Source organism: Heloderma suspectum, chromosome 5 (genome assembly GCF_057233095.1).
Source record: "Heloderma suspectum isolate Gila_16-S chromosome 5, 16-S_ref, whole genome shotgun sequence".
In the NCBI taxonomy this organism is placed as follows: Eukaryota; Metazoa; Chordata; class Lepidosauria; order Squamata; family Helodermatidae; genus Heloderma; species Heloderma suspectum.
The window spans coordinates 134,655,447-134,670,708 of NC_139462.1; the positions used below are offsets into that span (position 1 = coordinate 134,655,447).

General features: G+C 43.1%; 1 protein-coding gene across 4 annotated transcripts in view; it reads left to right on the plus strand.

Annotated features, from left to right (window-relative positions):
* The window catches only part of VSTM2A (V-set and transmembrane domain containing 2A), a 53,789-nt gene that overhangs the window by 24,477 nt on the left and 14,050 nt on the right, over positions 1 to 15,262 (plus strand). For all 4 annotated transcript variants that reach the window (XM_084860392.1, XM_084860391.1, XM_084860390.1 and 1 more), the window contains exon 4: positions 8,047 to 8,380. In XM_084860392.1, coding sequence (XP_084716518.1) covers positions 8,047 to 8,380 — 334 coding nt within the window. The remainder of the gene's footprint in view (positions 1 to 8,046; positions 8,381 to 15,262) is intronic.

Below are 15,262 nucleotides of genomic sequence, written 5' to 3' on the forward strand. Positions count from 1 at the left end.
AATTTTCTCCGCCTCCAATATGCACGAACGCTGATGTTGTTTCAGTGCCTGTTGAAAATGTATTTGTTTAACCAACCATTTGCAGATTTTAATGACTACTTTTGTTAGATATTCTGTTTTGTTGTGGAATTTTATCTCAATTTTAATGGTTGCTTTAACAAATTTTGTACATTGGCCTGGAATTTGTTAATAAAGGGTGGTATACAAATATTTTCAATTAATCATTAATCATTGATGCAGGTTGTTAGTCAAGCTGTATTGTGGGCACCACCTGCCTGGCACCAGAACTGAAGATCTTGTTATAGGTACAGCCTGGGGAAGAAACTTCCCATGTAGTGACCCACCAGGAATGCACAGAGGATATCGATGAGCCCACAATGCACTGGATGCCTGCACATGCACAGTAAGGCCTAGCACAGCCATGGATGTCTCTAGGGCTCATTAGGCCCTGCAGCACATGCACAAAGTGTGGGTGCATCATGTGCCAGTGCTGAAGGCCATGATGAGGGCTTTGTGGTATGTGACATGTCAGTGGCTTGTAAAGTACAGCCTAGGGTTTACTGAAACCTGTCTTCAGATCCTGGTCTTGATTCTGTTCTGCGTTAATTCTGCACCATACAAAGGAAGTGAATTTGGTGCCAATGCTTGATGGGATTGGATTTAATCAGTCATCCAGTTGATGTTGGGGAAAAATATATAAGTAGCACATATATTTCCATGTATGATGGTGAGTACAAAATAGTCATCCATTGATGCCATAAGTGGGTTTCTTAGAAAAAGTATTTTTCATGTGAAACGGCTGAGAAATTCTGATGGCAGACAAAGCAGTTTATATAAGATTAGTAAACATTTCTCTGGGAATCCACATATTCCTAGGCTTGAAACCAGTTCGTTTCATCAACTGAAATTGCAGTGATCAAAGGATAAGTGGAGTACATTTGAGTTTGCCTCCTGTGATAACTGATATGCGATAGCCATTATTTTATACAACCAAGCTATCATGAAATGGTTGCAATTCCTATGGCAGGATTCATTTGCCATTAACCTCTGCTTATTCCATTAATATTCTGTTGGGATTGACTTGGACTTTCACAGCCCATCATGTTTCCATTTGGAAAAGATTCAAGAGACTTCTGCACTAAAAAAAAAGTCTGTCCATTAGTGATAAACAGACACATACACACATATCCACTGGACATCTAAAATTAATCAATATTAATGGTCATTTATGAATCAGCAAGGTTTCTATGAGCATCTGCCATGTTCCTGATGACACTGTTGGATGTACGCTGGAGCCTAGGCTTCAAAAGTCGCTGTGCCTCATAGACTTTACTGCTCCCTTTACTGCTCCCAACATCACCATAAAGCCATGAAAGGCACAGGAGCATTAGGGAAGGCCTAAACCACACCAAGAGGGGGACAGCAAGGCCTCTAGGCTCTTGGGAACATTTCATGATGTCCCCTGTGCTTGTTAAGCATGCAGAACATGTGACCCAGAAGCATGCAAAAAAAGGAAATAAAAATGCAGCCCACTGATCATGGATTGTGTCCTGGCAAGTATTTTATTCATAGCGTATTTTATTAATCCCCCTCTTCTTACAATCCCAGGCAAGCAAGTTTTGTAGGGCTCAGTTGAAAGACACACCCCCCCCTGCAACTTCACTATGCCATTCTCAAGTGTTAAAATGGGGAGCGTTTTGGTACTTTGAGGGGGAGAAGGAAAACAAAATGTGGGATTTGCCACCAGCTGCAGTTGTCCTCTTGGGGTCTGCCCCTTGGCATCTTTTATCCCCCTGAAGTGATACTATGTGATGATGAGTATCCTTCCAAAAGGAATCATGCTGGGGCTGGGGGAGATTATGGTGGTGATTGTGTGGTAATGTGTATGTTTTGTGTGTGGGGGGAGAGGGGAGATTGCCTTCCTTTTGCCTTCTAATGCCTTCCCCGCAATTCAAGGTGACAATTCTCCACTAAGAACTTTTGGCTCAGCCTTAGCTTTTGCATTTTTGCTTATTGATGTATTTATAATCTTGAAATATCTATGCTACCTTTTTGCCTCAAATATGGCTCACAAAAATTTAATTCAATGTACAGTTACATAATCCAAAACACAAATAATATTAAAATGATAGAAGAAACTGGAAATGTGCAGAACCCTACCCCACCCCAAAGAAATTTCACTAGTCTTACAAAAAAAACCTCCTTTTGCTTCCTTCAAAATCCCTTACATGCTTCTAGTAGTGTAGGGTAAATTTTGTAGTACAGGAGCTCATCATGACAGCCCTAAGGGTTGAACCAAAGCTGCTGGCCTAATCTGTTTATTTGGGATTTGTTTCCAAGTAAAGTTAATTAAAGCTAAACTGCAAAGGTTGTAGTTACAATAACTCCCAATTTTCCTTATTTACTGTGTGTCTGTGACTTAGCTTACTTGCTTGAGTTGTCTGGGCCTATTTTTTGTTCCATGGACCCTTTTTTCTGGTGTCCCCATTCTCTGTTTGGGTGTGGAGTGTGCAATTGCTTGATGGGTGAGCCTGCCCGTAGGAAAAAAGAGGCAGACAGACAAACAGGTCTTAGCATTAGGGTGACCACTTATGCATTGCCCCCAAAGAGGAAATGAACAACTAAAAAAGAGGAGAAAGGAAAACATCCATTTGCATAGCATTTGCACAAGCTAATGTATATGTATAGCTGCAAAGTTAGAAATAATGACTATGATTTAAATAGAAATATAAGACCTCTCATCATAGTGGAGAGACAGGCTTGGGGCCCTGTGTGCCTGGTCAGTCTGCTGTCCAGGCTCCAACTGTAACCTCAAGGCCCCAAGTCCAAACCAGACTTGAACTGCACAGCTCATCTAACAGAGGACACTTTCAATACAGGGCCATCCTCAATAAAATAGGGCCCCTCCTTTTTTAACTCTAGGATTCAATTTACTCAAGAGTTAAACTAATCCAGAGTACTAAGCCTAGAGTCTGCTTCTCAGATGCAGTCCCCCCACCCCCTCCCCAAGTTTAATCACTGAAACATGCTGCCCACAGGGTTTGGAAAAGCCACATTGGGGTTGGTTTATCAAAATTCAGGACGAAGCCACATTTTTGGCATGCAAGCTCTTTCAGGTATGGTCCTCAGAACAGTGATTTGTTTCCTCTTGCAGCAGCCTTCATGATAAATGGATCTGATCCAGTCATGCTATCATGAGCAGATACCACTTTGTTCTTAATGCCTAGGGAGAGAATACAAAATTTGCCAAGGTACAAAGCCTATTGAAACTGATTAGTCATGTTTAAAAAACAACAACAAAACACTCCAGTAAGCCCAAAACATTTGTTTCAAAATGTAAACACAGTCCAACAGCTCCCAACTACATACTTTGATTCTAAGGACAGTATCCTGTTTGGCACTGGCGCTAACATGAATTACGTTGCGCCAGCTTGCGCTCCTCTTAATACAAAAACAGTAGCATTGGCTGGCATGATGGTTTTCCAGGGAAATCTGGAAACCTGTCCTAAGTCTGCATTCCTATATATACCTGCATGAGAGTAAGCTCCACCGAACCCCACTGTTGATGCATGCCAATAGTTTCTATATTATGTTTTAAATTATATTTTTAAAGTTTTAATCTTTTGTAAACTGCCCAGAGAGCTTTGGCTACTGGACAGTACAGAGATGTAATAATTTTTTAAAAAAAATATGCTAATCCAGGTAAAGTTGCTGATTTAGAAATAATTGCTATAATTTAAACGGAAATATAAACATTTCAACCACATGGCAGGGAAAACCAGGTGTCCTGCATGCCTACTCAATATGCTGTACAGGTGCTAACTGGTGATGGGTAACTTCAAGCCTCCTCCTCTCCCTTCTTAGGGCTCAGCTCTTGACCTTTAAAGCAGATTTGGATTAAACCACCCTTCAAACAGGGGACATCTTCAGTCAGATGACTGTCCTGCGTAAAGTAGGAGACATGGCCACCCTACACAGGACCCAAACTCAGCAATCAATAAGTACCACTCTGGCAGAGGACATTGTCATTTCTGGGGAAGTATTCAATGGGATGCTTATGCCCCGCTGATTCTGTTGTGCCTGCCGTTTTACTTCCTCAGGCAGCAGCTGCCACTTTGGAATGGAGATTTCGTGCTTCTGGGGATAACTGGAAATGAGTGATGCTAGTTTCTGGAATAATTATTTATTTATTATTTATTGCATTTGTATCCCACCTTTTTTTCCTCTTGCAAGGAACCCAAGGCAGCTTACATTATCCTCCTCCTCTCCCTTTTATCCTCACAACAACAATTCTGTGAGGTGGGTTGGGCTGAGAGTCCGTGACTGGCCTGAAGTCACCCAGTGAGCTTCCATGGCCAAGTGGGGACTAGAACTCAGATCTCCCGGCTTTCAGTCCAACACTCTCGCCACTACACCACACTGGAATGGGGCAGGTCAGCAGAGCTTGCATAAGGAGCTCCGCTGACCTGTCCCAGTCCAGAAATGAGCATTTATTATGGTCGTTTTGGGGCTTCACCTAGGAAGCCTTAAATCTCCGTTGCACAAGTGGGGATCACAGTTGCAGAACAGAATTGATGGGACCCACTGCTTGCGCAACAGAATTGGCAGGGCACAACAGAATCAGTGGGGGGGTGTAAGCCCTCGTTGGATACTGCCCTTACTCTAAAAATAGCCCCAACGCTCTGCTCCCCCATGCCCTCCCTTGGCTACACTTCACTGCATGCTTCTCCTGAAGAAAAACACACCTCAAAATCTTTCTCAGAATTTCACTTTGGCAAGGAAAATTCAGTTGCAGTTCGGCTCCCATGTCTCTGCAACTCTGCCCACTGCATGGAGAGTTTCTTCACTAGACCTGGGGCATCACTACACCAGCCTGCATTTAAAACGGGGCTTTCTGCTTCTGTTTTAAATGCAGGATCACAACGACTCCCTTCACACGTGCTTTCTCCCCCCCCCCCATCCTTCTCCCCCTATCTGAGTCTTCCATTATCTTTCATTGATCTCGCTCCTCTTCTTGCTGCTTTTACTCTTTTCACGTAGGGAATTCAAGTAGAACACAATAGGGTAATTTGATAGCTCATTATCTGTGATCTATTTAAAAATGGCACGAAGGGCATTTAGCACAGGAGATGCCCTGGAGGGTCACGACAGGGTCATGGCCTCATGTAAGGAGCCCGCAAATGTCAGTGAAGGGGCAATCTCAATCGCAGGTGATAGACAGGTGACATCTGCAGCAGAGCTTGAATAAGGAACTGCACTGATGTTTCTTTGAATCCTAGGTAGGGTGGCCTGGAGTTGTACTACAGAGGACAGTCCTCTGTTTGAAAGTGTCCTCTATTTGATGGGCTGCCCAGTCCAAGTCTGTTTAAAGATAAAGAACCATAAGAAACTGTAAGAAGAGAGAGCAGAGGCCTTGAAGCTGCCCATCAACAGTTAACACCAAATCAGCAGACCGAGCAGGCACATGGGCCACCAGGTCCCAGTCTTCCCCACTATGAAAAGGTGTATTGTATTTTTATTTAAACTATAGCATTTATTTCTAAATTTGCATATATATCTATAAATGAGCACATCCAATTTTTGCGCAACCCTGTGTCCTCCTTTTTCACAGTGTCTAGCCACCCTAGTCCTAGGCTGGAACGGGCGCTCCTTCCCATCCAAACATTTCTTGGCCTTATTAAAACTCCTTGCGTCCCTGACAAGCCACCAGATGTACATCCCAAGCAGGAGCTTCTGAATTCTGTGGCAAGTCTAATTAATAATAACAAGACCCCAAACTAAAAAGCCCCACAAAACTGCACCAGAACTGCAAAAATGATTACACCATTTTTTAGCTTCGCTGCCTTTTAAAGATCTTGACTAACCTCCAGAAAACCAAGAGGGAACTAGTCTGACAAAACCCCATATCTGTTTCCAGAAATGATTACATTCCAGTGTGTAGGACTGCAGCCTTAAGTGGACTGATTCATGTTTTAAGTCTTGGGGGACATTTTGATTCTTACAGAATTCATTAATTAGAAGTATAGATGGAAATTAGGATGGAAATGAGAGGTCAATGAATACCGTGCTATCACCATACATATATAAATAAGGACCTGTGACCAATATAGGTTTTGCTGGTTCCAACTCTTTTTGGAAGTTAACATTCTCTACGCTCATATCTTCCACATTAGGAGATATTGTAGAGAGCTGGCATAGCACACAGGCTCTGAGTGTGAGTTGCGGAATGGGAAGCTCATTCTTCAGCTCACTGCTGTAACTGGGTAACACTATTACCCAGAGAATACAATAATCTGAAATATAAAATGAATCGACACATATAGGATCAATTTTCGGTTGACCCATATAGGAATGATTGGTAAAATTCAAGATGAGTTAAGAATTGCTGGAGGCCTTTAAGGGTACACCTGAAATTCAAAGTTCTCACCATTTGTCAGAAAAACTGCTCCTGCCCAGGAGCTCTGATGGTGCAAAAAAGCCTGTGAGCTGCTGCTGTTAAATCAAGACTAGTTAACCAAAATGACATGTATAATTTTTCTCTCCCCCACCATCAGTTTTCAATAACTGTGTCTGATTTCCTGTGTTAGCCTAGAGGCATAGAGCCCATGAGAAGCTGCTATGGCGCCATTCCATCCGGCCTGCTGCCCGCACTAAGCCTCCCAACAAATTGATTTCTGACATTTCAGCTTTTGACAATACGCCTAATTATGACATGACCTTTGGTGTCCCTATTGCACGCTCAGTGTCCACCTGGTGCCGGGGCAGATGTCTCCATTGCTTGTCACTTTGATCATGAACCTAGTAGATGGCCTTAGCCAAGCCCCCATCTCTCAGCCCCCCCCCCACACACACACACATCTGCAATGTCAGGATATCAATCCCACCCTACTTTACAGAGCTGATATCTGTGAAGAGCTGATATAAGAATTACAAAGATGATATATGTGAAGTGATATTAGTCTAAGTATTATTGTATTGTTAGAATGGTTTACTTATTTGTTAAGTATTTATTTTAAATATTTATACGCCACCTTTTGATTGAATGATCCTCAAAGTAACTCACAACACATTGCAATAGAACACTGCCTATTTTATGATAAAATAGACCCACACATAAAAATACACCCACACATGTATACACAACCCAGAAGGCCTTAGTCCTCTGGCCTGTAGATAGGAAAGTTGGCTTTCCTTCAGTTTTGCATAGGGTGGCCACTTACAAATGGCCAAAAAACAGGGAATTATGAATGGCCAAAAAATTAATTGCCTCTTATGCATAGCCACAAAATAGGAAATGCAACACCCACAAAAGGACGAAATAGGACAGAGATTTGCATAATATGTGTGTATGCTCATGTATGTATTTAGATGCAGATTTATAAATTACTATTGTAATTTAGATTTTAAAAATACAGTAAATCTCACCGTAACATGGAAGCTAGTGAGCTGGTGACCTGTGTGTGTGCCTGCCTGTTCAACCTGATGCCTATTTTATTATTGTTGTTGTTGTTGTTGTTGTTGTTGTTGTTGTTGTTTCTATACCACCCCACAGCCGAAGTTCTCTGGGTGGCTTACAAAGGTTAAAACATTAAAAATACAATATGCAAAATTTAAATATAAAGGAAACACACAAACAGACAGTGTAACGCAAAGACAACATTTATCTAAAAACAACTTTGAGCAATCAGCCAAACCATAAAACAAATCCAGGATCAGTTAAAACTCATCACATGTCACTAATACCTAGTTGCTAAATGTTGATGGGCGACAGTTATTATGGTTCATTATCATTAAAATGGACTTGGGACTGGATAGAGGATGCCTTCAAACGGAGGATGGTTCTCTGGCATTCCTTCAAATAGAGGACTGTCCTCTGGAGGACACCTGGCTACCCAGTCCCAGAGCAACTGGCAGTTGGAGCAGAGTGTTCTTTCTGGTAGGATGAGAGGACGTGAGCTCCCCACAGTTGTTCCTTTGCTAGAGGATAATTGGGTGTCTGCTGATGGCAATGTCTGATGTGATATGTTGTTTCTGGAAATTTTTCAGACAGTGAAAGTACAAGGGAACGACATTTCCCACAAGCTGCAGATCTCCAAAGTCAGGAAAAAGGATGAAGGGTTGTATGAGTGCAGGGTGACGGACGCCAATTACGGAGACCTTCAGGAATACAAAGCCCAGGCTTATCTCAAAGTCAATGCCAACAGCCACTCCCGAAGAATGCAGGCCTTCGAAGCTTCCCCAATGTGGCTACAGGATAAACCTCGCAAGAACATCTCAGCAGCCATCCCCAGTAGCATCCATAACTCTGCCAGTCAGCGAATGCGCCCCACCTCCAGCCCTCCAGTAGATGCCAAAATCCCCAAACAAAGCCCACAATCAGGTATGAGAACCCGTTTTGAGCACTTGAAGGATTTTACTGCTAATGACCTTGGGGACATGATCCAAACTCAAAGCAAAAGGGAGAAAACACTGTTACTTGTGAAAAAGTAATGCTTTCTCCTGCCTTACATCCAAAGCAGCTAGGAAAGCAGACTACACAAAAATCCATAGTTCTGGTACACTTCATCCTCCTGGCCATGCAAAACAAAAGCAAACGCTCCGCAGGCTTTGGCATGGTCCGCTGCCTTAGCTTCGACTAGGCCTGCACAGCTTGTTATCCACCAAGTCAAATGCAGCCAATGCGCCATATCTGGCAATCCATCGAGGGGGCTTGATAAATCTCCTGCTTTTGATGCCTTCTGACGATTGCAAGAACAGGGCAGAGGACACGGCTTGTCAAGCACCTAGCCTGCATGGCTTGATTGGCCACAATCTGTGCAGACCTTGTTCAAACCTATTGCAAGATGGCACATCTCAAGGTCCTGAACAAAGATTGTCATTGAGAACAGTAGTAAATATCAAGCCCCAAACAAGAGGAATTATATCCAAAGGTGCTACTTTTATTCTACCATATTTTTTTTTTTAATGGAGAATAGAATTTCTTTGTCTCCATTTACCTTGAGTACAGCAGGGGTGCTGAAACTCTTTCCGCTCAAGGGCTGAATTCTATTTCGGAAAAGCTCCCAGGGAGCCATGTTCTAGTGGTGGGGAAGGCCAAAAATGCCAGCATATTTTCATATAAAGCTCTTAGTGCCCATAGCAAAGCCTTAGGAGAGGCATGTCAACCTTTTAGAATGGGGCGGGGGGAACTGCACAAAACTTCCAAATGATTGGTGGTCAAGGGAAAGGGGGTGGGGCCTGGAGAATGGGGCATGGCCATCTGGGATCAGAGAGCTGGATCGGGAGTCCACGTAGTTCAGTTTTGGCCCCTGAGCCTGAGGTTCTGCACTCCTGCTGTAGAGCCAACGGTGCACATCTTGTGACTCACCAAGCTGAAGACTGCTCACCAGCCTAGTGCTTGACAGTCTGCTTGTTTTTCAAGCCTCAGGAAGGCAACAAAACCAGGTTTAGCAAGCTCCCGGTGGGCCACCATACTTGGCTGGTGGACTGAATTTGGCGTAGTGGGCCAGAAATTGTGACATCTGTTCTCAATACTTTTTTTTTTTTAGCAATGACCATCTTATTTACAGTTAGAATGTCTCTAGAGATGCAGCACAACAAATGGAGAAAAAAAAATCAATTCTTGTTTGAAAAAGATGAAGGGAGAAAGGAAAGACACAGTGGAAGAAGACCTCTTATATTTTGAAATATGTCAGTCTTTTAAGAATAAGTATCACTTCCCAAATCATAATTGAATGTATTTCAATTCAATTCATTCTGTTGTTTTGGCACTGGATTAGTGCAGACGTCCTGTCTGTTTACCTGCAGGAAACCACTTGGTAAGCCGGTCTTTTGTATCATCCTGCCAAATGGAGAGAAGAATTCTACCACTCTTTAAATTCCTCAGATTTTTGCTTGGGTATGGATGTAGGGTGTGCTGGTGAAGCATAGTGGCTAAGAGGTTGAGCTATGAATCATGGTGTCTTTGCCATGATCTCACTAGGTGACCTCTTAGGTAAAGCACACTTTCTCCCACTCAACCCTCCATTGACAATATGGGGATAATAATCCTGACTTACCTTACAGAATTCTTGTAAAGGCCACATTAAGAGAAGTGCTTGGAACACTCAAAAGTGCTGTATAAATGCTAAGTATATTACTTTATTATTCTTTTCATCACTTGGAAGGACCATCAGCTTACCAAATGGTTACAGATATGCACACTGTGGTACATTTCATTTTGGCAAATGGCCATCTGTAATCCCCTTTGTGATATGACCATCTTACTCATGGATAAAAAGTTATTCAGGCTTGGATCAGGCCTTAATAATGGCAATGCCTGGTTTGTAAGTGCATTTGAACTGAAATGTAGATTCTTCTTTCAGATACTACATAGTGTTGAATGATAGTCAAATGAGTGTTTCCTAAATTGTTTCATTTGCAGTGATGAAAGCTGTGGAAAACGTGGCTGTATGGAACAGTCCAGATGCTGCTCTGCAGTAATATTAAGATGGGGTTTGAGAGGCAGCCTAGGAACAGAAGGGAAAATAGAAGAAGGGTCTGGATGGAGGAAAACATGGTTTTCCAAAACTGTAAATCACCCAGCAACAATACATGTTCTGATAAGTTGAATGTGCAAGTTAAAGTTTATCTTGGCTATTTTACAAAAGCAAGCCAAATTCAGGATGTGGTGCTGAGGAATATACTTCCAGACCTAGCTACATGTTACTTTAAATGCATCACCTGTAGCTATATCAGGGTTTACAAATTAATAAAACTAAGTGCAGGAAGTTGGGTGCTGGGGCAGTGATCCAGATTAATATTCCCCCACTTCAGTCCCGAAAAAATGTCACCCCAGTATAGTATTGGCACCAATGGGATGTGTTTTATTTATTTATTTATTTATTTATTTATTTATTCCTATTTGCTGTGCAGTGGGGTTTTTCCCCCCAGGATTGTACTGGGGGAGGAAGGATTAAACCTTCTTTCCCTGCAAACTGTGATTCCAATCAGGATCACCCCCACCCCCCAGTGTTAATTAAAAAATCCACATATCTGATATAGCTTAAAAGATATAGCATTTAAAGTAATGTCTACTTGGACCTAACTTTGCGGACATGCATGATTCTATTAATGCCCACCGGGAGCTTTAAAAGCTTTCTTGATTCAGGGCTACATAGCAGATGCACCACTTTTATTTTATTCATGGATTTATATCATGGACTTACAAGTGGTACAAAGTTTCAAGGGAAGCACTATAGGGGTTAGTTTTAATATAAGCAATATGAGAGTGTTTTTGTTTTGTTTATTAATGAAAGAGCACTGGAGACTTACGGTATCTTTGCAATACTTGCTGTATTTACAAATATACAAGCGATGTCGTGGAGAAAAAAAAATGATTCCTGTAAACAGACAACACAGCCACAAATTCTGCATCAGGTCCCCAGAGAGAGCGACTATCCCCTAAGGATGCTGTTTCAGCTGATTTACAACTCTTTCTGCCTCTCAGATTCAAACTGCAAACTGCTGTTTCGCACGAACAAGACCAAAGATCTCTCAGACCAGAGATCTCACACACCACCCCTGCAGATAAATTTCTCATTCAAGAAAAATATTCACAGCCCCTGAGCACCATTCAGTTCTTGTGTCAAGTCTCTGCCTCCCATCAGGTAGCACTTCAGGCAAAATCATAGTGAGAAGCCAGGACAAATTAAGCAAGATGCTTCTTTTAAACATGTGCGACCAACTGAATCCTTTTAATTACCCAACCTTTTGCTGTAACTCAGGAAAGGATGTTAGACAATGATTATATAGTGCCTTCACTGAACACATTGCTCTATAGAAATGATAGATGCCTGCTTTAAGGAAGTTACAGTTTAAATGTCAGTGGTTGAAGGTATAATAAAACAGGATATCAAAGAGCAAGGAGAAGCAAATGGCAGATGGCATCATCTTGAACTCTAATAAAATTATCCCTTAGCAGCATTGGAGGCTGGTGGTGGCTGTGATTCCAGCAGCCAGTGGGACGGCGAATCTGCTCCAGGTTTCAGTCAAAACAAGTCAGAACTCTAAAGGAACTATCCAAGGTGCTCCTTTAGAGTTCTGACTAGTTCTGATTGAAACCTGGAGCGGATTCACTGTCCCACTGACATCACAGCCACCAGCCTCCACTGTTCAGGAGTAGATGAGTAAGAGTTATGTTTACAGCCAAGGACTTCCTGAACATCAGTACACTGTAAGGGGTCAGATAGGAAGGGCTCCTTCACACAGCGCTTTTATCTTGCGATTGAGATTGGTCCTTCATGGAAGTTTGTGTGCTCTTTACATGATGGCGTGATCATTCAAGGCATCTCCTGCACTAAATGCCCTTTGTTCCATTTTTAAATAGATCACAGATAATGAGCTATCAAATTACCCCATTGTGTTCCACTTCAGTTTCCTCCATAAAAAGAGGAAAAGCAGCAAAAAGAGGAGCGAGATCAATGAAAGATAATGGAAGACTCAGATACGGGGAGAAGGAGGGGGAAGGGGTGGGGGGAAAGGACGCACGTGAAAAAGGGAGTTGTTTGATTCCTGCATTTAAAATGGAAGCAGAAAGCATTTTTTAAATGCAGGATTGTAGGCTGGTGTAGAGATGCCTGAATTCTCCTCTGTGTCAGATTGTCTAGTGATTATTAGGAGCAGGCAGTGGGGTGGGTTGAGGGTGAAATACAGTGGCTTTTGTGGGGACTGGCTCAGCTGAAGCTGCCTGGTTTCAAAGTGATGCATTGTGTTGCACTGCACAAGCTTTCTCTGCAACATTGCGGTCTAGGGAGTGAGCTGGTCTGCGAGGGTCTGACATGTAGGGATGTACGAAAGTCACTTACCTGGTCTCGCAGCTTGCTTCGCGGTGGGGGGGAGGCGCTTCGCTTCTCCCCCCGAAATTCAGGCCGGGGGGGGAGGCTTCCCGCCTCGCCCGGCTGAAATTCAGGCCAGGGGGGACGCTTCCCGCCTCGCCCGGCCGAAATTCAGGCCGGGGAGAAGCGCCCTGTCTCCCCGGCTGCGAACTTCAAAAGAAAAAAAAAAGCCCCATGATAGGCTACGTAATGATTTATGCAGCCTATCACGGCTAGATTTTCAAAGTCAGCCGTGATAGACTACGTAAATCGTCACGTAGCCTATCACGGGTGACTTTGAAAAAAAAAAAAAGCACGTACGCAAATGGCAGCGGCCCATGGGCACCGCCATTAGCGTTCCTTAGTTTGACACATCTAGTCTATGTAAAGATTTACGTAGACTACGGCGAAAATAAGGGCAACGCTGCCGCCGCCGCCATTTCCATACGCGCTTTTTTTTTTTTTTCAAAGTCACCCGTGATAGGCTACGTGACGATTTACGTAGCCTATCACGGCTGACTTTGCAGATCTAGCCGTGATAGGCTATGTTAATCGTTACGTAGCCTATCACGGGTTTTTTTTTTTTAATTCAGCTGTAATGGCGGCGGTGGCAGCCGGTCGAAAGACCGGCTGCTGCCCCCGCCCCCGGACGAAAGCCCGCCGAACCGCCGCCGGGACCCGCCGCCAGGAGAGACATTCAGAGGAGGTAAGTCCCATCCCGGGGGGGGGGAGTGGCGGAGAATTTCACCGCCGATTTCGGGGGGCCGAATGCGTTGGCACTTGGCCCCCCAAAGTTTCGGGGAGAAATTCTCCCCCATCCCTACTGACATGTGGATGGTGATGCATTTCAGCAGATCACTCAACTTTCCAGCTGGATAGATTTGAGATGTTCCTCTCTGGAAAAACTGTTTTAGACAAAAAAATGAGCTTGGAGTTGCTTGATATAATATTATTGACCTTATCTTCAGTTGGACTGTTGGTGAGTGAAGGTAATACTCAGCATGGTTCAGGCAGGCCTCGAGCAATATCACTCTAGAGGAACAATCATGACCTGAGTTCATCTGCCATTCCCTACCATCATATCAAATACTTTTCTTTACTGAAATGGCCCACAAAAGTCATTATGAGTTGACTTTTCTGACTTAATTCTTAACAATATCAGAAATCTCTAGAGTTCAGTTGTCCTGAAATTTGAAAGAAGCAACACTTGAGGCAAATTTGGAGGATCGTGCTTTGGCAAAAGATCCTTATGAACTTCAAGGGAAAATGGAAATAATGCATTTTATTATGTTCTAAGATTTATGCAGTTTCTCTCTGCGCTTGTACAACAAAATCAGCTCCGTCTTAGAAAACATATGGGTAGGTTTCATCCAAATGGAAAGTGAGTCCAGATCAAGTGAAACACAGAGAAAGCTCACAGACCCCACCAAAATGCAGAACAAGGACAACCAGATTTAATTTGCTTTAAAGCAAATATTATTCAATAGATTAAAGTAGTAAAGTGGCTGCATTGACCCTCTTCCCACTAGTAGCATTCTAGAATTCAAGAAGCAAATTGTAGAGGTTACATTTTTTTCAAAAGAAACACACAAACTTCAGCAGTTGTTATTTTGTTTTTTGTATCCAAAGACAATAAAACCTCACACAAAATAAGTGAAACACATAATAATGAGAAGTTAACCATTAATAGTAAGAGGGAATCCACACACACACACACACACACACACACCCTCCACACACACAGAGACCACTGCATAAATATTCACCCAGAACATTAGTTTCTAAATCAGGGTTGTTGAACCTTTTTCAGTCTGAGGGCCAAATCCAATTTCCGAGAAGCTCTCAGTGGCCACATTCCAGTGGTAGGTGGGGCTCAATGCAAAAGGGGCTGGGGGCAATATTCCAAAAATATCTGGATATCTTAGCTTAAAGCTGTTACTGCCAGTAATTCAGCCTTAGGAGGGGCATGTCAATATTTTCGAATAGGGGGGAAAAAACTGCTCAAAAGCCGGAAAACCACAAAATGTTTGGTGGTCAATGATTGGAGCCAGAGGAAGGGGGTGTGACCATCTGGGTTGTATTTGGACCCCCAGGTGGGCTGGATTTGGCCCACAGGCCTGAAGTTCAATACCCCTGCTTTGTGTGATTCCGACGGTTCACTTTTTCCCCTTAGCCATATACTTGCATAACAAGTTCCATAATTTTAATGGAACTTGTACAGAGGGAGGCTGATTATGTAGAAGAGAGGAGGTATAATGGTGGGGGAGATGGCAACCAGGAACCAGAAGAGGATCAAGGGGGCATGTGGAGGACAGAACAATAGTCAACTCAGCAAGTGAGACAGAGGGGGGAAAGGAAAGTGTAGAGAATCCTTCCCCAACCTGGCAGCCTCCAGATCTGTTGGACTG